Source organism: Galeopterus variegatus, unplaced genomic scaffold, assembly GCF_000696425.1.
Source record: "Galeopterus variegatus unplaced genomic scaffold, G_variegatus-3.0.2 Scaffold8112, whole genome shotgun sequence".
Taxonomy (NCBI): Eukaryota; Metazoa; Chordata; class Mammalia; order Dermoptera; family Cynocephalidae; genus Galeopterus; species Galeopterus variegatus.
Window position 1 is genome coordinate 55347 of NW_007734223.1, and position 27401 is coordinate 82747.

Genomic DNA, 27401 nt, shown 5'->3' on the forward strand with positions numbered 1-27401 from the left:
AAGTTTTTGTTTACTTAAAAAAATACCCACTAAAACAATCACAGTTTTTCTTAAAGATTTAAAAAACTGTATTGGCTAGAACAAAGTCCAGGAGAATAAACAAAATTCTGAATTGTATGTCAAAAAAACTGTACAAGGTTGTACATAAAACTATAGCTTACAAAAGCCTTGGGTATAGTAAGAATACTGAATTAAGAGTTCCAAAGTTCTATTTACCAATATCTATTAATAAAATCCTTATGAAATAATTGACTTAGAAAAAGTGAAATGCTCATAATTTCAGAGTGTATAGAAAATACTAAATATCACTTTCTGAAATAAAGTGTACTCAAAACAGCACATCATATAGTCTATAATCAAGATTTCTGTCATTCATTTAAACTTTGCATAAATTGCCATGATGGCTTAAGCATAAATTTTTTTCCCATTAATAACTTTTTAAAACTAGATTTCAAATCATTTCCTAATTGCTTTTTTGTTTGTTTTTTAATCTTTCAAATTATAGCCAGTCTTAAAATCAATGTTGGGGAGTTAAACCATGTCAGGTTTTTTTTCCCTTGCCTTAATGTTACTTTAATTAAATTATTTCACTAGAATTTAGGAGTTTGGTGTTTCCCATATCTTTTAGAAATTAACATAATCCATAGGCAATAAAAATAGAATGACAACTAAGAACAATTTTTAATTAATTTTCATGTTTCTGTGACTAACCCTTACTTTTGGAAAATGAATCTAAAAATCAAGAAGTGAGTATAGAAGAAATTAGGTCACTAATTGAATCATCAAGCCACTTGGCAGTTTTAAGGCTTACATCAACATACAGTTTCTATTCTTTTCCCTCTCTTTTTGTGGGAAACAAGAGGTGATTGCATCTTTTTGACATTCTGTATTTTAGATGGAACAGTACTTAGTGCTTGGCAAATCCCATTCCAAGCTCATAGAATGGTTGCAGTGTTGTAGTCTCCTTACTAGATATAATAAAGTTTCAGACTGAAAAACAGAAGATAAATGGCTAAGTCAGTGTTGCTTTAGAATGAGAATGAAGTCACTCATTGACTACTCCAAACATCAAAATACATGCGGCCATGAGGCTGCAAATGGGTTTGCTGTGTGAAGATATACAAAGATAACTCATTTTTAACTCTGATAATACTATTCTTAAAGAAAAAGATTAAGTTCAGAATTTGTAACTTATGTTGCATTTTAATCTAGTTGAGATGTATACTTCTTTGGTCCTGTTAATCTAAAGGACACTGGACTTCCCTCTTTTTCAAGAAGACAGTATTTTCATTAATAATACTGATTTTTAGGGTTAAGAGAGCTCTTGTGCACATAGCTGAAGGAGGAAGTCCTTTTGCTTTCCAGGTCACCCCCAGAGGTTTTATTGGTAAAGATTCTCAATGAGCAGATTCTTATTTTTTTTACTCCCTTCCTATAACCACCTTCATACAAAGAGAGCCAGAGGAGAAGCACTGAGACTGACATAGGACTTTGTTGACAGGCAGGCTGCACTTATATAATATCTTTTGGTCTCATAGGTTGGCATAGCTGGCTAAGATAAAACAAGCGACACAGAGGCTGTACTCTTGATATTCATGACATACAAACTACGTATGCTGTTAAGAGTTATCTTGTGTGGGCTGCAGCCAGAAGTTACACTGTAACTACCATATGCAGGCCCGATATTCATTCTGTGCTTCATGGACTAAATCACACTATAAGGTGTAACACTGTACAGGAAGACTTTTCCATTAAAAAGTTTCTGCTTCTCTATTTCATTGTATTTTCCAGTACTAGTTCCTAAATGTCATGAAGTAGAACCTAAAAGCAAGGTACTGGAAAATAACCTTAGTGTGTCACCTTTGGTCTTAATATAAGACATCAGAATGCATCTTTAACAGTGAGTCCTATGGAATCAAAGCCTGACTCAGAGTTTAAAAATCAGAGAAATGTGAACAGAAAGGTTATCTGGTTCTCACGACCTGCTGATTCATTCCTCGTCTCTTGCCTTTGTGGGTGTGTTACTATCAGAGGTAATCGCAATACTGCTAAATTTGTGTAATAGTGCATGACCTCTTGTGCTTTTTGCTGGAGTCTGCAAAGTTTAAATGTTAGTGACAGAACATAGACTAGCTTCTGAACGTGCTTTGTTTTGTTTTGAAAGAACAAAAACTGTGTCAGTGAATGCTTTAAGAAAGAAGGAAGAAACTCCAAGATCCTAAAAATGGTTTCCCGTATTGCCAGAAGAATTTCAGTGCTTTTTTAGTAAAACACTTGCATATAATACCTTAAATCTCATCTCACATGTGCACCAGGAAAAATAAAAACCTCCAAACTTGTGGAGATCCCCATGGGAAATATGGGGAAACAATACAAACAGCATATAAAAAAAAAAGAAAAGAAAGAAAACACCATTAAGTTTGCATATCTGATGTCAAAATGCTGAGGTAATATTAACTGCTTAAAGAAAACCCACCCATCTTTGCTTCTGTTATTGCTGAAGAAGACAGTAATACTGATTCGAGTTACCTTACTATACCAAAAGTGGGAGAGAGGACTTCCTGAACATTTACTACTGGTGAGGCATAATGTTCAAAGCAAGTAAAAGAAAGTAGGTAAATGGAAAAATATAAAACTACAGTTATGGTTGTTATCCTTAAGTTCTAGAGTGAGGGAGACAGTCCAACCCCAGTGGGGTTTATTACTTCAGCCTTTTCATGGTCAGCCTCTTAGCAAATTTTTTAAAGCTAATTATTACCACCCACTCAGATTCTATTTCCAGGTGAATCCTTAAAAATAAAATTCACGAGTTCTTAATAAATAGTTGCAGTTCTTCCTGAAGATGCTGGGTAAAGTGCAGAGAGAAGCACCACAGAAACCCTCTTGGTCGCCAGTATGGCTTGGCTAGATTCGGATTTGATAGCCCACTTCATTCAGAGTGCTGAGATCAGCCGCTTTCTTTTCAGGCAGTGCAGGCCTAAGGGTAAAAGAAAGACAGCAGGGGACAGAGGATGGAACAGAGAATGGTAATCAAGCACTTTTACGAGCTTCTACTCAGTTCTCCTAACCCTTCTGATATTCATCTCACTCCTTCCACCCCCACCCCCACCTCACCAGCCTCAGTTCCCAACTCTACTTCTTGTTCTTAAGTCTACCTTTATAGGTTTTAGGGAACATTTTAGCAGGTTTTTGATGTAGAGTTCAAAATTTTTTTCAGGGTGATGAATGAACTTTCCAGCTTTAAGCCTGAATTTGGGCATACTATAACTTTTGAAACCCAGTATCTGTGAACCGTGCAAGGGTCTGAAAAGTCACATATACGACAGTAGAACCAAAAATCTGAGTCAAATCCTCCTTGAAACACTGGCTTCCTAGTGTCTGTGCCCAGGGGTGAGCTCAGGAATGACAAGGTGACTCAGGTTTCTGGGAAGAGATTCTCAATTATCACTGATAGAAGGTTAATATTCCAGGCTTGAATGTATAAAATCAAGGTGAATCTTTTAGAATTCATCTGAAAAACCATGTCAATGTGGAAAATCAATCAGTGGCAAACCACCTCTCCTCCCTACATTTTCTAAAGTCCTTTCCAACATAAAACTATACCTAAGCATTTATGTGAAATCATATAAGGACTTCAAGCTAAAAAAAAGAAATTCCAGTAGCATATCATCTGTCTTGATTAAAGACATTTCCTAAACGACTTTCCATGTAAAACTGTGCCTAAGCATTCTCACAATTTATCTTACAATTTTTTCATTTCTTAATGAACCTCTTTTCACCTTCTTTGATAAGAGATAACTGGGATTGTAAACCAAGTTTAGGATGTTCCATATGTCTAATGAGTCCTAAATCAAAAGTTTCACATTTGGCCGTTTTTACAAGAAAATCAAAGACATTTTTAGGTTACATGTGAACCTTGTTCTTCAGTGTTAAAAAAAAAAAAAAAAAAGACCAAAATGAAATACGGCAGTTAAAAAGTTTCTTAGTTTATAACTTTGAAAGATTTCCTAACAGCAAATAGTTTTCCCCTGGCACGAAAATGGTCCCAACTTATTCAGTGTTGATCGAACGAGAAATCAAGAGCTAGCTTCTATGTAGGATCTGGCTCAATGAATGGCATTAGTCTTTGCCAACAAATTCTAGTACCCTTTCTCTCTTTTGTCTCTTTGTTTCTCTGAGATTGGGAGAAAAGTCAACAGTCTATGATTATCCCCTCTGAAACTTCACTGTTCATGGTGGTCAAGAAACCTTCCTTCACTTGCTACTTGGCCCTACTAAAATAACTTGTATCCTTACTTGTCCCTGTGTTACATGGGGGCGTATTTCTTAGCTTGACCATGTGCCCTGCTTTATTGGTCAGGAATCATGCCTCATTTCTTTGTGTCTCTTTTAATGGTGTCTGGGACACATACATGGTGCTAATAAACATAGCTGACTGCTAACAGAAATCCCAACACTTCTTGTGTGTAGACTCCTGCTCCTTGTATCAAAGAGCTCAAGGCTTCCAGCCTTCAGGATGATGGTGTCCTCCAGTCCATACACACCCTGGAGATCAACCATTCCCTTTCAACAAAGGCACTGCCTACAGGCCTGGAAGAGTGGCTCCCAGGGGTCACTGTGAGGACCACTCTTGGGTTGACAGCTAAAGGGAACACACTTTTGCTTGAAGATTCATACTTAAACTTACGTGTATTTCTGCCCTAGCCCTCAGCCCACTACTGTGGAGAGAACTAGGGTTCTTACAGACAAGTCAGGGTTAAAGCATCCATACATATCTTGTTCATTTGGTCATGAAGCCTGAAATAAAGTCTCTGTTTTGTCTCCTTGCCCAAGGTGGTGTCATCTTTACAAATAGCTAATGTGAGACTTTCTCCCTCAGGTAGACTCCCCATACATTCACATCAGCCTAAGGTAAATGTGGTTAGAAAGGTAAACTGACTTCTCTCCTCCCCAGTGTGCCTCACTTTTGGAAATCTCAGTAATCAAAACACTTGCCCAAGGATAAGCCTGAAGTACATATATGCATTCCCTAATTTAGGAAAGGATTGAATATGGGTCATTTCCTAGAATAATTAAAATGTGATCTCCACATTACCTTTCCTGGTATTCTAACTAGGTAAAAGCATATATTCCTTATCCAAATATAAACTACATTTCTATAAGATGATTTTTTTTAGCTAGTGTTTTTAGTGATCCGTGTGTGGCAGTCTGTTAGCTGCCCTTCAACATCTACTCTCCCCTTCTTCTTTAGTAATTCCCCCCTCCTGGATTCTTAGCTGGGCACATAGCTACCTAGACCACAAAGTTCATTTCCCAGCATCCCTGTAGCCACGCATGGCCTCGGATTGAGTTGTGGCCAATGAAACTCAAGTGGAAGTGTGGTGTGGCAGTCAGTGACCAGGACATCTCTTCAAAAGACAACAGGTATGTGCCCCTCATCTTTTTCTTTCCCTTTTTCTTCCTGCCTCAAGGTGGTCACTAAAGATGGCAGAGCAGCAAGCAGCCCGTTCCCACCTCTTTGAGCTTCTTTAACATGATAGTGAATCATGTTTAAACCACAGGGTAACCCTAATCTTACCCACAGCCAAACCTGATCCTAACTGATACCATTTCCCTGCATTAACTCACTAATACAATGCCAATTCAGACATTACGTAGGAACAGCGTGCGCTGAGTTGGCCTGAAGAAGATTCCATGAGGAACAGGAGAACAGATCACAGCAGGTTCTAATTGCACTCAGGAGAAACGGCCACACTCTAAAAGAAGTCAGGAGTCAGATTCACTTCTACCAGTCAGTCTCTCCCCTTGAAACCCTACAAACTATGTAGGACTTAAGCCATGGAGTCTCTTTGGGTCTCCTATTGTCTCCGAAAATTAAGCAATTCCTGTGCTTAAGAAAGACTCCCCTGTCCCATGATCCTTGCAGGACCTGCCTATTAGCTCACCCCAGTTTCTGAACCTATCTTGCCATGCCTTCTTCTGGCCTTGCACCTTCCTCCACACCATGTCCTGCCTCTCCTTCTAAAGCTCTAAATATGCTGCCTTTCATATAGGAAAATCATGCCAGTAAGACACTAGCTCAATAAGATTTTCCAGGCATTGGGATAGATTTGCACTGACCTATCTTCTTTCCCTCAGTCCTGTGCCCTACAGCACCTCCTGCAAAGTCAGTCGTCAGGACAGACTAAAGGGTAGGATCAAGGAGAGAACAACGCCTACCTGCTCACCCCTGTAATGTGGGCTTACTAGGACCACGCAGCTGACTAGCCACAGGCATGCCACCTCCTCAGGGAAGCTGCTTTTTGGCCACTTGCCCAACTTCCTCACTTTGGAGCCCCTCAGCCCCGAGGAACAGAATTTTCACATTTTTTGTAGTTCGTGTGTTCCCCAAACTGCTCTTACCTGTGTTATGCTACTGGCACATTTGAAAATAGATGAAATTTAATTTGGGGTCTTTGGCCCCCTTTTTCGAGGCCTTTCCTTAGCACTTCCACCCGTTCCCCAGTGCTTCCAGGTGCCAAGAAATCACCATTATAAATAGCTTTTATTTATTAGGCACTTACAATGCGCCAGACATTGTTCTAAGAGGTTTACATGGGCTAATTAATCCTAATCATAACCTTGTGGCATTCATACTGGTATTGTCCATTTCACAGAAGAGAAAACGGAGGAACTAAAAGTTCTGGGAAATTGCTTAAAACAAAATCACCTGGTTAGCAAGTGGTGGAGCCAGAGTTTGTCCCCAGAATCTACAGCCCATGCCCTTAACCGTGACACAAACTGCCCCCATCATCCCCCACCCCAATTAAAGAATCTTCCCGAGCATCTGATAAGGACCCTAGGGCCACTGCTGCCTCTGCACCTTGGCTTATGCTGTCCTCTATGTGGAATGCCCTTCCCCGTGTCTTGTCATCCTCTGAGGTACAACCCAAATGTCACTTACCCCATGAAGTCTGACTCCCTACCCTCACAACCCACTTGCAGCTTTGTATCCTATGGCATTTCCTTTGTATGTCCTCCATGGATTGAACACGTCCCCTAAAGTTCATGTGTTGGAAACTTAATCCCTGATATGGCAGTGCTGGAAGGTGGGACGTAATGGGAAGTGTTTGGGTCATGGGGGCAGATCCTTCTTGAGTGGATTAATGCCATTATCGCAGGAGTGGATTCGTTATCACAGTAGTGGTTTCCATATAAAAGCATGAGTTTGACTCCCTTTTGTGCTCTCGCTCTCTGTCTCTCCCCTCCTCTCTCTCCCTTTGCCCTTCCATCATGGGATAATGCAGCAAGAAGGCCCTCACCAGGTGCCAGCCCCTTGACCTTGGATATCCCAGCCTCCAAAACTGTGAGCCAACAAATTTCTGTTCTTTATAAATTACCCAGTCTCGGGTATTCTGTTACAGCAGCACAAAATAGACTAAGACAACATCTATTAAAGAATCCTGCCAATGCATAATTCTTGTGGGTGACTCAGAGATTACAAACGATTTGTGAACAGGGACCAAGAAAATCTATGAATCCCATTGTAGAATAAGCACCTCTCAATAAACTTTGGTCAAATTCTCACTAACATGTAAATGGCTGATAGGATTTCATGTATTACTTTTATCACGTGATATTATATTTTAAGAGACAAAGTCCTAAGCCAGGAATTCAATTTACCATGACAACGTTTTAAGAATTAACGAGTAGAAAGAATTTTTTTTTCCTATATAGGAGAGGCTTTACCCTTGAAAATAAGGTAGGGAACCTGTCTACTTATTAAGCTAAATGTGATTCTGCAACCACAGATAGCTTGAGTGCTTTCAAAAGAAAGGGTCTAGGTGGTCTCCTTTCTCTGTATCCTCAACCCTCTCACCTCCCCCTAGGTACTCAGAATCCAGGGGAAGAAAAAGGCTAATACTGGCAGAAAATGAGCTAAACCGAGATTCCTGGTGAACTGTCCGGAAGATGAAACACTCTTCTTTCACAGCAACAGCAGCTGCAATTTCCTCACCTGGCAAAGGGCAGAAGTGGGTTATCACAGCATGCCACCTGCCTGTGGGGCCCATCCAGAAATACTGTTCAGTCCCTGCCAGCTCATCTCAGGGCCAGGGCTGGGTGAGCTGTTGTGTGTGGAGAGGCCTTCTCCAAGTGCTCCCCCAGCTATAATTAGAATATTGCATGGGGATTTATTTTTAAGAAACACAAGCACCAGGAGGATGATTCAGCCGGGTCTGCACTTGCCTAGAACCTCTCAGATCCAGGGTTATTATTTTAGACTAAGCAATATATTTCTCTAAACCTCCCTCTGGTCTAAACAAGGCAAAGAAATGAAAGGAGTTTCCTTTTACAAGGCTCTCTGGCAGCATTGTTTTAGGGGAAAGGAGTAGGAGAGTAAGTTCTCTTCGACCCATTTTGTGGAGGAACATGGGGGCCCTTCCTCCTCTCTCCACACACAGAGATAATCCCAGCCTCATCCATTGTCACGTAAATGTATCCAGGGTGAACTAGGGTGAAAGTCTGATGACCTGGTCCCAAATCTACTCTTAACCTACAGGTCTGCATTCCAGGAGCCCGCTGGGCAGATGCTGTTTGGAGGGGGAGGTAGGTTGGGGAGAGCAGGGTGGTGGTTCCATAGAAAAGTTATTCTGCAGGCCGACCCCGTGGCTCACTCGGGAGAGTGTGGCGCCTGGAGTGCAGTGGCGCTCCCGCCGCAGGTTCGGGTGTTTGGAGGGGGAGGTAGGTTGGGGAGAGCAGGGTGGTGGTTCCATAGAAAAGTTATTCTGCAGGCCGACCCTGTGGCTCACTCGGGAGAGTGTGGCGCCTGGAGTGCAGTGGCGCTCCCGCCGCAGGTTCGGGTCCTATATAGGGATAGCCGGTGCACTCACTGGCTGAGTGCGGTGCAGGCGACACCAAGCCAAGGGTTGCGATCCCCTTACCGGTCACGAAAAAAAAAGTTATTCTGCAAAAAATACTACTAGTGTTCGACACTGCTACCTAAATTTTGACAGTTGCACATTGAGTCCATCGAGTGCTCTAAAGCAGCCTCAGTGCCAAGGAAGAGCTCAGCCTGATTGGATGCTGCCAGCAGCAAAGTCAAAAGAAGCTTCCGAACCAGAAAGTGATGGCAGCATGTGGGGGGACCCATTTAGCTGTCTTGCTTGTGGAATCAGAATTCTTTTTTTTTTTTTTTTTTTTTTTGGCGGCTGGCTGGTACAAGAATGGAGCCCTGGATCTTGGTGTTATCAGCTCCGCACTCTAACCAACTGAGCCAACCAGCTAGCCCAGGACTCAGTATGCTAGAAGGGATATATGGTAAAGGTGTACTTCTGACATTAACCTCTTAGTTTCCAATATTAAGGGTGTGAACAGATTAAATCAGAGGTGCTATTGGCCCAGCATTTACAAGTTTAAGCAGAGACCCCAGCTCTCCTCTCTTGTCAAGTTGGACAGGAATCAAATGAGGCCAGCCCCGATTTAGGATTTATGGCCTGTCTGGGTAGGCACCGGAGGCAAAGTGCAGCCTTGGCTGCAGGAACACAGGGCTGGGGGAAAGTTCCTCCACACCTGTCACCCTTGTTCAAGGCCAGTCCTGCTGCTCCCTCACATTCCTCACTCCCCACGATTGCAGGCACCAGTGCTGGCAGCTGACGGGACAGACAGCTGAAGTTGCTGTGTAAACAGAGGGGCCCCGGCCAAGACAGACTCGGATCTGAAGAGATTCTCCAGCCCTGTGCCCATCCCTTCAAGCCCTCCCCAGGCAGGGGGCTCTGGCCAGCCCAAGAACCATAGGCAGCTGTGCCCTGAGATTCCAGAACACAGCTGCCAGGCTCTGATCTCACTTCTTCCTGTAACCGAGAACCCCTCAGCTCTAGGAACCCTTGCCCTGTCTGGCCCTGGGGAGCTCACAGAGGCTCTTGGCTCACTCTGCCTAAGGTGGTCTTTTCTGAGAAGCCCCATCATTCTATCTTGGTTTCTCCACACAACCCTAGGGACCCTGGTTATATGAAATCCCATGGGGAAGTAACAGGGACAGTCATCAAAGTAGAAACTGCTCCTTCACGTCATCTTGGAAGTTTCGTTTTTCCCTCCATAGCCTTCCTAGTTTTCTTTTTTTTTTTTTTTCCCTCTCTACCTTCCATGCTAAGAGAATTTTCTCCGTTCCACCCTGGGGATGTTTTTTCATTTGGGATCTAAGAAGAATGACTTCTTAGGCCCCATTCAAAATATCTTCAATGTGATTAGACCATGGAATCAAATTTATTTCCTATGACTTCATTAAACAGCCGCTGCCTTCACTCAACCACATACTTGGAGATCTTATTGCTCCTGACTGAATGGAGCAGGAATTCCACTGTGCAGCTTGTGGCCTGCAGCGAAAGGCGACCTTATCTCAATCCAGGGCTTATTAACCCCTGGACCTGAAGGGTCTGTAGCAGGGCGAGCAGAGCCTGCTAGAGCCCTGGAGATCTTATTGCTCCTGACTGAATGGAGCAGGAATTCCACTGTGCAGCTTGTGGCCTGCAGCGAAAGGCGACCTTATCTCAATCTAGGGCTTATTAACCCCTGGACCTGAAGGGTCTGTAGCAGGGCGAGCAGAGCCTGCTAGAGCCACCAGCTGCCACAGAGATCGGTGATGAAGAAGGGGAATTAAAGAGTATAAGGGAGGAAAAGAAACATGAACAGTAAGGAAAAGAGGAGGAGGGCCAGAGTGGGGACAGGAGCCCTGCAGGAGAGAAAAGACAAAGAGGTTCTCATGGCTCCTTGGGGACTCTGTCCCCCCCAATTCAGAAGAATGTTGCACATGGTCACTCCAGTGGGCTTTCATGCAAACACAGACAGCCAAGCCAGAAATCACCATCTGCTCACCACTACTCTCCCAGGCTGGGTCCCAGCAGCAGGCCAAGAGTCATGAATTGTTAGAAACGGAAGGACCTCTGACAGCGTTCGTGCTTCTCAGGGGGGGGCACCGTTGGCACTGGAGGTGGAATGGCTCTTCATTGGGCAAGGTGGTCCTGGGCTTTGCAGGACATTTACCAGCCCCAGCCCCCAGGCGCTAATGGGGAACTTCCTCACTTACCACCGTGAGAAGCAAAAACTTCCCCTCCCACCATGCTTCTAACCCTCTTCCCCTAGAGCTGGTCCCGGTTGAGAACCACCATGAACACCCCTCAGTGAAGAGCTACAAGGCAATCGAGGCCCAGAGTAGGAAAGGAGTTGGTTTAAATTCACAGCAGGCCTTTGAAACATGGATCCCAACCTCCATCTCCCTTTCTCTTTAAGAACCACAGGAAGAAACCTGACTGGTCAGTGTAGAAGGGACTTTAAACACTCCCAGGGGAGCAGAGCATGAGAAAGGACTGTGGGTGGAGGGGTGGGGGGATCCCTGTCTCCCTCTGAAACGAGGTCTCAGCTGATGCTAGTGCAGTCACTGCCTGCCCGCCCGCTGAGCTGACTCTCGTCAACCCAGTGACACTGATCCTCCTTTCTAAAAGGATTATTCCGACCAGTGACAAGTGCAAAAGTGGAGAGGAATTCAGGGCTGGAAGTAGCTCCAGCTGGAGGGAGGAGGTGCGTGGGGGCTATAAAGCCACTAAAATTATCCACGTACAGACTGGGACCCCACAGCTGATGGGGCTCTCGCCTGTCATGGTAATTTTCCACCCTTTGCGCCACTCCCAAGCTTCCATATGACACCCAACACATTTAGAAATGACTTGATGGCCTTATGTAATGCTGAAATAATAGCAGAGTGACAGAGTCACCAAACTCTTCCTAGCCCTGACCATCCTACAGTAGGATTCCCGGAGTTTATGGAGTTACTGGGTCATAACCACATTTGTCACTTTTTCATTTCCTGACCACAAGCAAGATTCCCTGGAGAAAAGCCTGCCCGGTGAAGGCCGCGAGTGGAAGCTGAGAAGCTGCTTCTCGCTAGACACACCGCTAGGAACTAGGGTGCCCTGGGCTCCAGTCTGCAGCACTGGTGGGAGCCGGAGGCTGGGGACGGGGACAGCAGTGCTCGGTTCCTCCTGTGGCCCCGCCCCCATCCCTTCTGTTTGTTCTCAGGTCCTGCATCTCTCTTCCCTCTCCTCCTGCACGTAGCCCCCGCAATCCCTTCCCCAGCCCTGCAACTCAGAAGTCAAAGTTTAGGAGGAATTGGGGAGAGAATCTCCCCTCCTCGTACACTTTTGTCCATTTTGAAACTGCAGCTGAGATAACTGCTCTCTAGGTCCCCTCCCAACCTCCAAACGCTGGGAAAAGGACAGGAGGTGGCGAGGGCGTCTGCCACGCACAGCCAGCGTAGACTCACCGGACTTGTTCATGTGAAATCGTCCACAGGAACCCCTGAGCCACCTAAGCTCCCCTGATGGGCAAATTGTTCAAGCCCACCTGGCTCTAGTTGTTGAGGCGGGAACCCCAGATTCTGACCCATTGGGAGGATGTTATGAAGGAGGACTCCAGGGAATCGGTGCTGTTGCCCAGAGAAAGGGCTGTGAGGCAGGGGCATCAGTTGGGGGAATTCCAGGGCTGGTTGCAACCATTCTTCAATTTTTTTGAAAAGTTTATGATTTCTCTGAACCATGAGCCACCACCTCTGTGCTCCTGGGGCTTCTCCCATTGGGGCTGGGATGGACTTTGGGCACGGAGGGAGAAAACTGATGGAACAGAAGCAGGTCCTCCTTCCTGCAGGCTCTTCCTGCAGGTCCTCCTTCCTGACCCCTCGGGTGCTCACTCCCTTCTCCTGGCCTTCCTCCCCATTCCCAGGCCCACTCTGATGCTGCAGGGGACCGGAGGGGAGAGGGCAAGGGGGCCCCAACACCGGAAGGTAGTTTGCACTCGCAACCTCGGCAGTCTAACAGCTGTCTTCTGCAGGCGCAGGCAGGGTCGCTTGCCTTGGCTGTATGACAGAGTGGTCAGAGATTAGGGTATGGACATGGCCTCGGGGAGAACTGAGAACTAGGTTTCTCTGTCTGGCCCCCAACAGAATGACCAGTTGGGTCCTTCCCAGAGTGACCTCACTGGGACCCAACCATGCGAGCGAGGCCAGGGTCAGACTCTCTAACTTCACCTCAGCAGCCTCATTATCCAGAGGCCCAGGCAGAGCTGGACAAGGCTGAGCCCCTAAACCACACCCAATGGCCTTCTTGGGCAGAAAGGACAATAAGTCAGATAAAAGGTGCCCTCCTCTGCTTTAGGAGCAACCTCCTATTGCTGGGTCACTCACTTTATGATGAAAGACCCTCTGGGAAGGGCTTATACATTCATAGTCCTCTGAGACAACTGCTACTTTGTTCAGTGACAGCAATTAATGGATATTTGAATCAGAGAGAGAGAGAGAGATAGGATCAGGGTTAGGGTCAAGGTCAAGGGTCAAGGGTGGTGGTCAGCATCGGGGACAGGCTTAGGGTCAGGAGGTGACATGTGAAAGCTCTGAATCTATTGCCTAAGAGGTCAAACCTGTGCTGAGCCCTCCTGATCTCCAGCCTGTCTTGCTGTAGGAGCACCCTCCTCCGTCCTCCCCACTGCCCCCCTCTCCAGCCCTGGATGCCAGCCATTTCAGCCGAGGCCTTCCTGACCAAATGCTGAACCCTGGGATTGGCAGTGGCATGTCGAATGGGGGCAAGTAAGGAAACATCCCTGGAACTGAAAATACTTCATTCTGTCCTATTTTTCCAAAAGCAGAAATCCCCCTCTGCCCTGCCACCTCCCCAGAGTCAGGGGACCTGGGTGCTAGCCTCAGTCCCTCACTGACCAATTACAGGACTTAGCACAAGATAACAAATCCTTTTCGTGTTCTGGCTTCTTCATTTGAAAACGAAAATCATCAAATAGTCCTTCCTTACTCTCTTTCACTGATAATAATGTGGTTGTGTGAAGGCAGTTCACCATTAACAAGTCATTCCCATTGCATTATCTAATTCAGTCCTTACCGTAACCTTGTCAGATAGGTGGGGAAGGCATTTTTATCCTCTTTTACAGATGAGGAAACTAAAGCTCCCCAAGGACAAAGGATTTGCTCAGCTGCGTGGCTAATATGCTGCAGAACTGGGCCTCAACCACGACCCTTGTGCTCTGTACCACGGTCCCCAGCATGGCAAGAGGCTCATGTGACACAGCATGATGCTGTTATTAAGAAAAGTAGTATTTTTTTCCTACTATAATCATGGCTCAAATATCTTGCCAGTGGATTATCACTGGTTACTTTGGGCATCAGCATCTCCAACCTGTCATTTCTTAAGTGGGACATTTGGACCTAAGAAGTAGGTGTGTAATCATTAGCCTCAGGGCTAAGATGGGAAGATAGAGGTAGCCAAGGAAGAGGATGAGTTGTGGCTATTTCTGATGCGACCAGCTACCGGTGGTGATCACGCTTTCTGCTGGGCACAGAGGACTACAGTGTAATCATTAGCCTCAGGGCTAAGATGGGAAGATAGAGGTAGCCAAGGAAGAGGATGAGTTGTGGTTATTTCTGATGCGACCAGCTACCGGTGGTGATCACGCTTTCTGCTGGGCACAGAGGACTACAAAATTTTAGGAAATCCACAATTTCTACCAATCCCATTTTATGGGTGAGAAAACTTATGCCCTAAAAAAGTTTAAGACAAGTAGCTGAGCTGGTTCCAGACCCGTGTTTTCTAATTCTAAGTCCAGTGCTCCTTCCATGCTGCCTGGATTTCAGGGTAGTTTTCCTCTAACGCCATCTGGGACTTATCCACTTGTGTGCACAACCCGTAGTCAGTAGAGGGGAGCAACGGGGGTGATGTGCATAGTGGATCCTTTTCCATAGATGACCCTCGAATAAGGGGCAGTCCTCTTGGAGATCACTGTCAGGTTCAAATGCCAAGCCCAGGACACAGCTTTGTCCCCATGGGCCAGGACAACCCCATGAGTGTGTGTGCTGGGCCTTGAGTTGGGGAAGAGGAAATATTACTCACGACTTGTCTCGCCTGCCGAGCCTTCTCGGGGGGCTGGCTTGTCTCCTTCGGGGGGACAGGGATTTTCCCCGGCTTCTCACTTGGGTCGGAGAGTGGGCACTTGCAGGTTTCAAGATCTGAAGGAAGTATAAGGAGTTAACCACACTGGTTCCTAAAGGACCCCTATCCCCATGTCCTCCTACAGCACAGCATGCCAGCCCCCAGCCCATTCACGATCCCATGGTTTAAAAGGCACTGAGTAGGAAGACTTCCAAAGGAGGCTGGAGACACACACGTTCCTCTATCATCCTGAACTGACAAGCAGCAGAGGCACCACTCCCCAGATGGGATATGCATCATCACATTGTGCCTTCCTTTCCATGGCAGAAACAGGGACAGAGCCCATACCTCAGCCGCCTAGGGCTGTGTTCAGTTGCTTGGCAAGTTTCTCTCCTCGTGAAGCAAAGAAACCCAGAAACCAGCCTGTTCTTCCTTTGACTCTCTTATCTAATGCACGTGCACAGAGTGGTTTCAGTTTGTCAAGAATCTCCACTCCAGTCCCACAGAGTGAAGATGACACTTGTCCAGGTGCTAAACACAGCCAAGCCTGAAGTCAGCATAACCCCTTTCTCCTGTGTTCTTCAGTGTTTTCTCTTAGTGACTCCACAAGCCCTGGCGGGACACAGACAAGGGGCCATCCTGTCACCTTTGGAGGCAAACTGGGCTTATGAGCATGGTCTATATGAGACCAGCGCAGCAAATGCTCCCTTGTTTGCTGTTATGACACCAGGTTAGAATTTTTGCCAAATGGCTTTGCAACTTACAAGGCAAAGCAGAGATATAATATGACTCTGAAATAGATTGTAAAGCAGGGTGACCAACTCCTCCTGGTTTTAGTATGGAAAAACTCATGTCCTAGGAAACCCCTCAGTTCCAGGTAAACTGGAATGACTGGACACCCTATTACAAAGACAAAACAGGGCCGAACCCGTGGCGCACTCGGGAGAGTGCAGCGCTGGGAGCACAGCGATGCTCCCGCCACAGGTTCGGATCCTATATAGGAATGGCCGGTGCGCTCACTGGCTGAGCGCAGTGTGGGCGACACCACACCAAGGGTTGCAATCCCCTTACCGGTCACGATAAAGACAAAAAAAAAAAAAAAGACAAAACTAGAGCTTCGCTGTAAAATGACTAACATTTTAGATCTGATCTCATAGAAGGAATTGCAGGCCAAGACATTGCTTCAACTGTGCCATCTCAATTGATTGTAGCTGTTTTTTGAATCAGTATGTGCAAAGAGAGACTTTGACCTCAAGAAAGTTTTGACCATCCTGGAAACAGGGGACTGGAGCAAGAGGAGGAGACAGAAAAAACGGAAGAGAGCCCTCCCGCGTCACTCATATTTCTCCCCCAGCACCTACCTTCATTCTCATGTCCCTGGCATATTTTTCCAGCTCCTTCCTTATCTCTGCCCTCAACATCTTTGAGACGTTGAGGACCAGCTGCTTCCACTCAATGGGTTGGAAGCTATGAGGCTCATGGGAGACGTACAGCCCAATCTTGACCTTCTTGACCGTGTGCAGGTATTTCTTGTAGGAGTCTTCAAAGTCAAAGATGAGGTCACTCAGAGTCCGAAAGGTCAGTGGCTTGTCCATCAGCTCAGCCCTTCGGCTCATGCCCAGTGAGCCGTAGCGGCCATTGCAATAAATCCCCAGCACGACATGGTGAAAGTAGTTTCCTGAGAAGTAGGTTTTAAAGCTGATGGGGAATCTCTCAATGGAAGGCTGTCCATTGGTTAAGTATCTTAGACAATCTGAGTTAAGGAAGAAAAAGGAGCCCTCGAAAATTCAGAGATTGGACTCCCAGGAAGGGAAAGTGGCCCATGGGGGTCAGTGAGTCCATCCCTCTGCCTCTGAGCAGGCCCATGTCGAACCTTTCCAGGCCAATCCTTTCACAAAGGACTCACTCCATATCTCTGAGTACCTACTATATGGTACATACGAAAGCCAAATCAATATGGGACAAAGAGGAAAACTTGCCATCTTCTTTAGTAATTAAATCAACGTAAAATAAATCAATACCAAGGCGCTTTTTCTTCAGTTTTCTACAGGGGATGAGGAGCTATTAAAGATTTAGTTTTACAGTCGGAATGATGTGCTCAGACAGCTGTGTTTGTGACAGACTAGGAATTGAAGGCCTATGCAATGGTCCGGGTAAGAAATGAATTCAGTAACAATCTTACCGTGACCTTGGTTTTGTCCCGTGAACTCCACAGGGTGCAGCTTCAAGTAAACCGCACCACTGATTCCATGCCCTGGAATGACAGACAGGAGGCATCGCAGTCTCCAGCCCATCTTGAAATCCTGCGACAGCCCTGGCGAGGCTGCTGTGACCCTCGACCCAGCTTTCCTGGAGAGGGATATGGGAACCTCATAATGTCACTCCTCTGCTGAAAACCTTGGGTGACCCAGAGTGTTTCTAAGGTAGATAATAATCCAGGTGCTTAACATCACGCCTTCCACATGGACACAGTTCTCCACCCTCTGAGAATTTGTCTTCACCATTTCTTGCCCCCATACCAACTCACTTTCCACACAGTGGCCAGAGAATGATCTATTTCAGCCAAAATTTGGTATATGTCCCTCTTCACTGTCTCTCATCTTCTTGAGGGCTTAGTGCCAATCCCTGGGCAAAGTCCTGCCATGATCTGGCGCTTGCTCGGTCCTCTGCACAATCTCATTCCCCCGTACCCTGGGCTAGCTTGCTGACCTGCAGGAGACCCTTGGCATTTTTGAAGAATACACCCTGAGACCACGCAGAAAGCACAGATCTGTGCCCACTGCTCTCACACATATACTCCCCCATAGTATGAAAGCAAAAGTAACAGCATTTTAAATGACCTTTATATTACATGACCTTTTTACATTACAAAGCTGTGAGACCAAAGTGATTAGAAAACTTTTAAAAATACTATGCTATTAAGCAAACTCTACACTACATTATGTCCCTCTTACAGTCATATCTTCTTTGACGGTTCACTCACACATCAGCCTTATAGTGTGTGGGATTCGAACCTGGCTGAGATCTTCACAATCACGAGTACTAAGGATGCTGTGAGCTTGCTCGCTGTGCTCCCAAGGCCCCCACAGGCTGCACCCTGGCCTGGAACAGCCTCTTACTATCCCCTCCCCCTTCCTGGATGTGATACCTTCCCTGACCTTCCTCAGCCTAGGGCAGGTATCCCCTCTGCAAGAGCTCCCGCAGCAAAGGTGCTTACCCATCCTGTACTGTAACTGTTTGTACCTCGTGAGGGCAGGGGTCATGCCTCCCATCCTGGTATCCTCTGGGCACAGCCCAGGCTGGCACACAGAAGGGCTTGTTTAATACTTGCTGAGAGAATGAACCTTACACTGCGAGGATACGCTTCCTCACACTTCCAGCACCCAGTGGGGGCTAATGCACGTACCCTGAAAAGAAGGACTCGGACAGAACTCAGCCCACAGCCTGAGGACAGCCTTGTCCTCGGCCCTCAGTTTAATCACAGATGGCTCCTCTCTAGGAACATGTTTGCCTGCTCTCTCTTCTCTCCATCGTGTGAGATGAACTGGCAGCAAGAGAGTGAGATCACGTCCTTCTGAGTCCTCTCACATGACTTCTGACCCGCTTTCTGGGGTGAGTTCTCTGGGGCTGGAGTAAGAACTTAGTTGTTTAAATCAGTGTAGAAAATACTTATTAGTGAGTGTCTGCTGTACCAGACAGCCTGCTAGGCAGGGATGTGGGGCTGCAAATGAAGAATGCAGCCCTTCTCTGAAAATCTGGTGGGTGACAGACCCACAATGGGCACAAGGTAGTCTTATGGCAGTTGTCAAATAATTAAACAGAACTACCACCTAATCCAGCAATTCCAGAATTGAAAGCAGGGATTCCAACAAACATTTGCACCCCCATGGCAGCATTATTCACAATAGCCAAAAGGTGGAAACCACCTTTTGACCAATAGACAAAATGTGGTCTATCAATACACACAATATCTATACAATGGAATGTTATTCAGCCTTAAAAAAGAAGGAAATCCAGCAATATGCTCCAACATGGATCGACCTTGAAGGCATGATGCTAAGTGACATAAGCCAGACACAGAAGAACAAATATTGTGTGATTGCACTTACATAAGGTACTTAGAGTAGTCAGATCCACAGAGGCAGGAAGTAGAGTGTGGGTGCCAGGGGCTGGGGCAGGTCATGGGGAGCTGGTGCTCATGGGCATGGAGTTTCAGCTAGGGAAGATAAAAAAGCTCTGCAATGGGTGGCAGGTGCTACACAGCGTCATGTATGTGCGTACTGTGTAAGCCTCTGAACTGTACACTTAAAAACGGTTAAAACAGTAAATTGTAAGGGCCGGCCCATGGCTCACTCGGTAGAGTGCAGTGCTGATAACACCAAGGCCGCGGGTTCGGATCCTATATAGGGATGGCCGGTTTGCTCACTGGCTGAGCGTGGTGCTGACAACACCAAGCCAAGGGTTGAGATCCCCTTACCGGTCATCTTTATAAAAAAACAAAAAAACAGTAAATTGTAATGTTATGAGTACTCTAGCACAATAAAAAACCAAAACCTAAACATGATGTGATGTGCGCTGTGACAGAGGCAAGCTCAGCGTTCTCTGGGTGGAAAGAGGAGAGGTCTCGGCGCAGCGGCACCGGGGTTAGTCTCACAGGACAAGTAGAGTGAGCCAGGTAGGGAGTGGGAGCAGGGAGGGCACAAGAGAGACCACCAGTCCACCATGTCACAAGCCACTGATCTCTTGGATTTGTTCCATCTTTATGGCACCTGGTAAAGCCTTGGGACCTGGAGCAACTGGAAACGGAGGGCATGGGAGGGAGGAAGCAGGATGAGGGCAGGGAAGTAGTTGGAGCTTTTCCAGGGAAAGGGAGCAGCAACGTCCCAAGCCCCTTGATAATCCGCCCAGCATCCAGCCTCCTGAGGATATGCCTGACATGCCTCTCATAATGAACCTGTTCCTTTAATAAACCATAGGACCTGAGCAAGCCCCACCACGGTCAGTGAGGACCCCCAAAACAGTTGCCATAACTCAGAAGATAATTTGGAACCAAAGATCTATCTATCTAGCGTGCATGTGTGTGCACATGCACTTAAGTAAGATAAAAGAAGCAGCTGTTCGCTAATGAATCCTGAACTCTGGGCTGAATTCAAAAAAGAGAAAACAAGGAAGGACAGATCAATGGACAGAGGCCTCCAAGTAGCCAAGTCGACCAATTTCAAAGTTGTCAAGGCACTGGTTGTTTTCCAGGACCTGCAGAAGGGCCTGGGGGAAACACAGACAAATGACCCAAGTCATATCCTTCACCATCCCCAAGTGAAAGCAGGACACAGGAATGCTGACAGAGCAAAGAGAAAAGACAAAGTTGCTGTAACTTAGAATTCATTCTGTGTTCCTTATCTGCACGCAAGAGTCAAATTTCCCTGAGTTTGGCAGTGTCCGATGAATCTCTCCAACCTCCCCACCTACCCCACACTTTTCTGAAATGTCACATGTGTAAGAACAAAAGAAAACCAAGAGCACACTACCTATGATTTGGACAGGCCCAGCAGCCGTCATGCATAGGTCTATTGCCCGCAATCTCAAAAGGCTGTAGGTAATTCCAGTGACCTGATGTTTGAATTCATAAAATTGTGCACAGACAAGACTATTGTGCGAGCAAGAAGACCTATGTTCAGGTGCACTCTGACATTCCTCAGCAAAGACAGTCTGAAGTTAGCTTGTCCACCTGGTGGAGAGCCTGGGCTTGTGTTCTCTTTCATTGATCTCCACCAGCAAATCCCCAGCCAATTGTTCACCCCCATTAAACTTGCAAGAGGCTCTGCTGAACAGCTGTGGCTGACTCCTTTCACTAAAGAGTTGGGGCCCTGAGCCATCTGCTACCCCAATCCCCAGTCCTGGCCTCCTGCTGGGCCCCGCAGGCACACGTTTCATCTCCTTTGTGGGGAGCAGGGAGGGGGTACAACATGAGGGTTCGGGACTGAACATCAATAAGGCTCAAGTTGCCACATTTCAAATGTCAGCCAAGGCACCTGTGGACAATCTTCTTTCAGATCAGGCCTGCAAATGCTCCACAGGATGCAGAGAGACACAATTCCCCTTCCCACAAAAATGTCCAGGAGACCAAGAAAACAGACTAGATCAATCCCATTGACTCCAGTCTAATTCAGAACCACACGTCCTTCCACTGACTTCTGTATCTCCTTTCTCTCCTGGTTTTCCTTCTACCTCTCTGACTTTCCTTCTTAAGTCTCTTTTATGGGCTCTTTGTATCCAATTAGACTAAAAAATATTGGGATTTCATTCTTGATCTTTTTCTCCTCTCACTTTTTGAACAGCAACTACAGCCCACAAATACTCACAGCTCCTAGATATGCATTCCCAATGCAGATTCCCCTCGTGATCTCCACACTCCAAACACACTGTCCTGACATCCCACAGGCACCTCGATTCGACATGTCCACATCTGAACTCATCTTCCATAAATCTAATCCTCCCATGGGACTGCGGCATTATGAAGCAGGCCAGAGTGTGGTCACTGCCTTTCTCCTCCACCTCCTCACGCCCATCAGCCCACAAGTGCTGGTGGTGACTTACACACAACCTCTTCACTCCGGCTTCACTACGTCTGTCTCAGTCAGGTCTGCGCTGAAGTTTGTCACCTCCCTGTCTCTCTCCTTGCTCCAGAGCATCCTCCACAGACTGCTGCCCAATCGGGAGACCTGTATTTGCTGACTCCTTCCCCATCAACCTCTGCATGCAGTTGGCCTCTGAGCCCCATAACTTCTATTTCCTTGCCATCTCTCAAAACCAACCCCTCAAATCCATTCCCATTGCTGGGGCTGCGGTTCAAGCAGCCCCGTCCCTCCGTGTGACAGCTCCCAATGGACTCTGCAGATCCAGTCCCAGCCTTCTCCTACTCCCTGTCCTTCTTCGGTCTGTCCTCAGAGAGCTCCCTCTCTAAAGTGTACCCCTGGCCACGTCACTGCTCTGCTTCAGAGCTTTCATCTGGGCTGCCCGTTGCCTTTTGGAAAAGGTCACTTAGCACAGGACTCAAGGACCCAACTGGTCTTTCCTGGGACCACCTCTCAAGCTCATGTCTTGCCTTATTTCCCTTGCCACTGCCCCTTCCAGCCATCCACCCAGAGGACTTGGCGTTCCTTTGCTCCTCTGTCTGGTCATGTTCAATTGCCATCACCACTAATAAGTTAGTGCCATCACAGTTTTTCTGGGCCATATTCCTTTCAGGTTGAAGAGCCAGGAGGCTGGTGGAAAATGGAACAGAAAGTGGGGGAGAGACCAGACCCTTGCTTCAGCCATTTTCTGCCAGGTCAGGATACACCACTACTGCTTGGTCTCCTCCACAATCCACTCTTAGAATTTTCCCTGGAGATGGGTTTGGACACTAGTTCTCTGGGTCCTTGTTCCACTGTTTCTTGAGTGTCTTCCTGTTGAAATGCCAGAGTAATGCAAGGAGAAGCCACACACACACTCTCTCTAGTCCCTCTCAGTTAGAATTCTCCTTGTGACTAGTGAATCTGCAAGGTCACTGGCCCAAGAGCTGGCCCTGATGGAGGCTGCAGCTAACAGGTTAGACTAACGTTGATCCAAGAAGCCAAGCATTGATTTGGTGCAACTCCAGATGGTGAAAGTGAAAGAGAAGTACCAGGGGAGTTTGACGCTCTCCTCCAAGGAGACAATGGGCACCATCTCTGTGAATTTAGGAGGTTAAAGCCACAACCAGCCCCATAATGAGGCCACCATCTATGGAGTAAACTCAAGCATACATGACTTAAAGGATACATGCCCAGGATGACAGCTTCAAGACATTTGATAGGCAAGGACTCTCGGGTCATTTCTTTCGCTGTTTCCATTAACCTGTAGGACAGAGCAAAGCAGAAGATCTCAGGACTTATTTATTTATGCAGTCAGTCAGTTTGACTGTTAAGCCATCAGCATGCTTGTCCCCATACTAGGCACCATGCAGGACTATAGGCAGAAAGGGGAGAGTTTGACTCACAGAAGGACACCAAAGCACATCTGCACTTGCAGAACAGAAATCCTAAATTCCCCACTCCACTCTCCAAGAGTTAGTTCCTGGAGGTTAGTGCCAGTATTCCATAGCACCCTCCAATGCCCCAGGACAGGGGGCATTACAGCGGAGCAAGTAAAGAATGCCTCATAACGTGAATTGCACAAGCCTTCCCCACCCTAACGGTTAGTCCTCACCACCGAACTGAGCTGTCAGAGTGGCCCAGTCCTCAGGCTCACCTCCAACCTGGCCCTGGGGCACCCCCCACCTCCAACCCTAACAGACTAGGACGCTGGAGTACTGGGATACAGGGATAGAGGTTGGGAGAGGGAGCTGGCAGCTCACGGGTAGGGGACGGGTCCTCTGGCCCCAGATCATGCACCACTTACCCACTCAGCGGTCTCATTTTCCTAATTTCAAAGAACTGGGTCCCTGTGTGATTGTATCTGTGTGAAGTATGTAAAGGGAAAGTGACAGAAAACTCCAAAGGTCCCAAGAATCCAGCAGAGGAAGCTATGCACTCTGATTTCTCAATGCGATGAAGAAGTGGAGGCTTCTCTGTAGCCAGAAGGTAAACAACAGCCTCTAACACCTCACTATCCTACCCTGGAAATTTAACTTCTAAGTTAGGCCTCAAAGCACCTTGGACCTGTATAATGGCTCTTTTAAATTTGCTCTGTGTTCCCATTAGTCTTAATTCACCTACAGGACTACGAGCTGTTTGAGAGTTGGGGCCATTCTTTTATCATCTTTGTATTACCCATAAAGCCTGGCAGAAGCCCCACCTATGCAAATTAGCAAATACTATTAAATGAATGAGGAATGAGTAAATGAATGGGTGGACAGATGGATAGATAAATGGGTGGATGGATGGAAGGGCAGTGATAGAAGGATGGAAAGATGGATAGATGGATGAGTGGATGGATGAATGGAAAGGTGGATGAATGGAAGGAAGGAAGGATAGAAGGAAAGGAAGGACAGAAGGATGCAAGGAAGATGGATGGAATGGGCAGAATGGAAGGGTGGATGAGATGGATAGAAGGAAGGATGAAAGGATGGATAGATGGATGGATGGATAGAAAGATAAATGGATAAGTGGATGGATGGATGTCTGGATGGATGGCAGTAGGGTTTTTCAATAGCACAGACTCTGCAGCAGAGCTCACTGTGGAGACATCACTTTCTTTTCATACCTGGACTGACACGACATTGATTACTAAATCTCCGAAGATGACACTAGCATCTCCTATCTGGGATTTAGCTGACTGCCCCAAATGTCTCAGGGACTGGCAAGCCTGCACCAGGTCATTCTAAAGAAGACTAAAGATTCCCCTATGTCGTGAGAAATGAGACTGGATCTTGATTTTTCTGAGCCTAAAGAAGTGTTGCTTTGTATGTTTCCCTCTCTGGCTTTAATCAAAATCCTATAGAAAAAAGTGCATGTTGGGAGCGTGCTAATGAAGCACAAACTTGTGTGTCTGGAGCTGCTGCGGCTGGAGGCGGGGTTGTATGAGATTTGACATGTGCCCTGTAGTGACAGAGGCAGCTGCAGAGGGGTCACTGAGTGCTAGGAGTACTTCACGCCCTCCTGAGAGGGGCTTGGGTTCCTTTCCTGGCACAGAGGTGCTTGCCCACTTGAACATGGGCACACTTCATCACCACCTGGGGAGCTCATTATTAACAGATTCTGGAAATCTCTGGAGATTCTGATCTCAGGCCATGGTTCCTAACCCTGGATGCCATTCTGAGACACTCCAACTCAGACTATTGAGTTGGAAGCTCCGGGGTGAGGACCGGGGGTGATTTTAACAAGTTCACCAGTTTGGGAGTTGCTGATCTGTGCCATTAACAATATAGCCTTGCCCAGCTTTTAAAAATACAATCTACAAAATCTCAGAGGTAAAAGAGAAGGAGGGACTAAATATTCTCATTGTAAAGTGACTTTTTCTTTTCTTTTTACTTTAGCAAGGAATTTACTCAGTGAGGCTCTCCATTTGAAGTACAATTCAATTGGCAAAAATTAAATTAGATGCCCAACTGTCCCCTTTTATATATGTAATTTATGCCTCTAGTGCATAAAGTGAAACAAACCTATAACTAAATAAAAATTTCCTGACCAACCTCTCTTGGTTCCTCAGTTAGTAATTGAACCCCTGGAAGTGGGCAGGAAAGAAAATCCTCTAAACATTCTCTTCAGAGTAGGACAGACCCCGAGTCCAAGTTCGCCCTCAGAAAGTTTCTCCCCATGCAGCAGAACCCATGAGGCACCTTTTCCAGAACCCCATGCAAGGTCAGCACTCCCGTTTGCTTTTGCTCTGAGGCTGAACCCAGGGGAAGGCAGGATTTGTCCTTTGATATCCCCACTGCCACCTGAGCACATCTGCAGTCAGTTCTGGGCCCAGGCAGTCCCCAGACCCTGGCACCTGTCACTGTGTCCAGAACAAAGCAGTAGGAACTAAATAAAAGTCTGGTCAGGAGGCAGAAGGAAGAGTCCACGTTCTGCCTTCCCTGGGTGACGGCTCCAATGACCAAGTGACCGGAATCACAATCACAGCAGCCTCCTGGTGCTTTCCCCTCTCCGGCCCTCTCTGCAGTCGGAAAGTGAGGTCAGTGACAGTGGTTATGGATCAGAGAAAAGAAAAATTAAAAAGCAGACCTTTCAGGGCATCAGTGAATCTTGGATGAGTATGTGGGGCAGGAGCAAACAGTAGATAAAACCCTGAAAATCTGCCCCCGTTAACGCACTCCCAGTCAGGCTCGTTTTCTCTTAAATCTCTGCTGCGTGATCCCTGTGAAGACCATATCCTAGACAGAAGTGAAGAGCCATTCTAATTTGTCACCTTCTGGAATATTCAGCAAGGGGTGAGTCACATTTAAGAAGGGTCATCCTTGGGGTCCGGGTCTACTCTGGCAGGGGTTTGAGCTTCTGGACCACCTGGATCTCCCCTTGCGGGTCCCAGTCTGGGGATCAGCACCAACACCAGACAGCCTTCCCAGGGCCAGCGCTGCCGGCCTCACTCTTGGAGGCTGGTGCCACCTCCCCCCTCTAATATCACTTCAGGATTCCCCTGGAAAGATGCCATGAAAGGGCACTGATGATCCATGAAGTCGGAACTGAGAGGCGAACCAAGTAATCTCTCCACCCGAAGGAGCAGAAGCTGCTGTCATTCCCGTCTGGCGATACCCAGCTCTATGGGAGAGGTGCACAAAAATCCACTAGGAAGATTCTTGTCCTCACACAGCAAGGAGGAGCTCTCCCGGGGCATGTGGGACATATGGGACATGTGTCCAGTGACCCTGATATCCCTCTGCCTCAAGGCTGGGTATAGCAGGCACGCAGGAAGCAAGCCAGTGTGCCCGGGGCCTGGTAGGACAGGCCAAGTTTTATGTCTTTATAGAGAAAGGACAGGAGTCATCAGAAGCTTCACCTCCCAGACAGTGCTGGGGGCCAGCTCCCCATCTGACTCCTCTCCCTATAAAATACCAGAGTGGCGAGCAGACCATCCCCTTCTGCCCCTTATTCCTACAGTGCTGCTTGGGGGACCTCAGTGCTGATCTAACCCTGACTGCAAACAGCCTGAGGACACTGGAGGAGAAAGGACCGAAAGTCTGGCTAGTCTGAACCCAGCCCAGACCCTTACTGCAAACAACCTGAGGAACCTGGAGGAGAAAGGACCGAAAGTCTGGCTAGTCTGAACCCAGCCCAGACCCGCAGGGCTCCTCAGCTCTTCTTCAAGCTCAAGTTGGGGGAAGGGCCCCCAGCCCAGAGCCCCGTCCATTCATGCGTAGCCAAGCAAGGTCCCCAGCCTGGGTCGCCTGGGGAGCCAAGGAGGGGATCGTGAGTGGTCAGGGGTGAGGGCAAACAAGTGCAAGAGGGAAGAAAGGGAACAGAACAGCAGGGAGGACGGCGACAGGAAGATGGACAGTGGAGAGAGAGAGGCGCAGCGTGGCAGAGATGACCTAGAGGAAGGAGATGGAGAAAGAGGACAAGATGGGAGGAGGAGGGGGCCCCAGGGAGGAAGAGGGAAGCACAGGGAAGGGAGGGGAAAAGAGAAGCCAGAGGGGCTTGAGGTGGACCACCCTGCCTCGCCGCCCCCTGTGCATCCTCGCCCACGCCCTGCTTGAAGGGAGAAGGGTCTGGTCACTGCAGTTACGTCCTCTATCAGTGCTGTTTCTAGACTCTCACCTAGAAGCATCCCTCCATGCCTGGCCTCACCAACCTTAGAGAGCTTTCGATGACCAGCTGGGGACAGATGTGCCTCCAGGCTTGCGATCACCACGCCCATCCCCTGGCTGGATCTGCTCAGACCTTGGTTGGAAGGATACTGTAGTGTCTTCATGTAATTCTGGATCGCCTGGAGCCAGTCTGGGATCGTCATTGACAGCCTGTAGTTTGGGACCTGGGGTAC

At 47.2% G+C, this 27401-nt stretch overlaps 1 protein-coding gene across 1 annotated transcript; it reads right to left on the reverse strand.

Moving 5' to 3' along the window:
• Window positions 1-2484: 2484 nt before the first annotated feature.
• Window positions 2485-27401, reverse strand: LOC103608184 (vasohibin-2). Its single transcript, XM_008592630.1, has 6 exons — window positions 27319-27401; window positions 23382-23438; window positions 22764-22838; window positions 16322-16703; window positions 14922-15037; window positions 2485-2977 (listed from the first exon to the last, which is right to left on the reverse strand). Exons 1-6 carry the CDS (start codon window positions 27369-27371, stop codon window positions 2905-2907), a joined length of 756 nt encoding a protein of 251 aa, XP_008590852.1. The 5' UTR covers window positions 27372-27401; the 3' UTR covers window positions 2485-2904.

Coding starts and splice junctions, on each gene's coding strand:
- LOC103608184 (XM_008592630.1), bottom strand. CDS start 27,371: ATGACGATCCCAGACTGGCTCCAGGCGATCCAGAATTACATGAAGACA. Junction 16,704..22,763: donor GAAGCTGTCATCCTGGGCAT/GTATCCTTTAAG, acceptor AGATTGTCTAAG/ATACTTAACCAATGGACAGC. Junction 15,038..16,321: donor CCAGGGACATGAGAATGAAG/GTAGGTGCTGGG, acceptor TACTTCCTTCAG/ATCTTGAAACCTGCAAGTGC.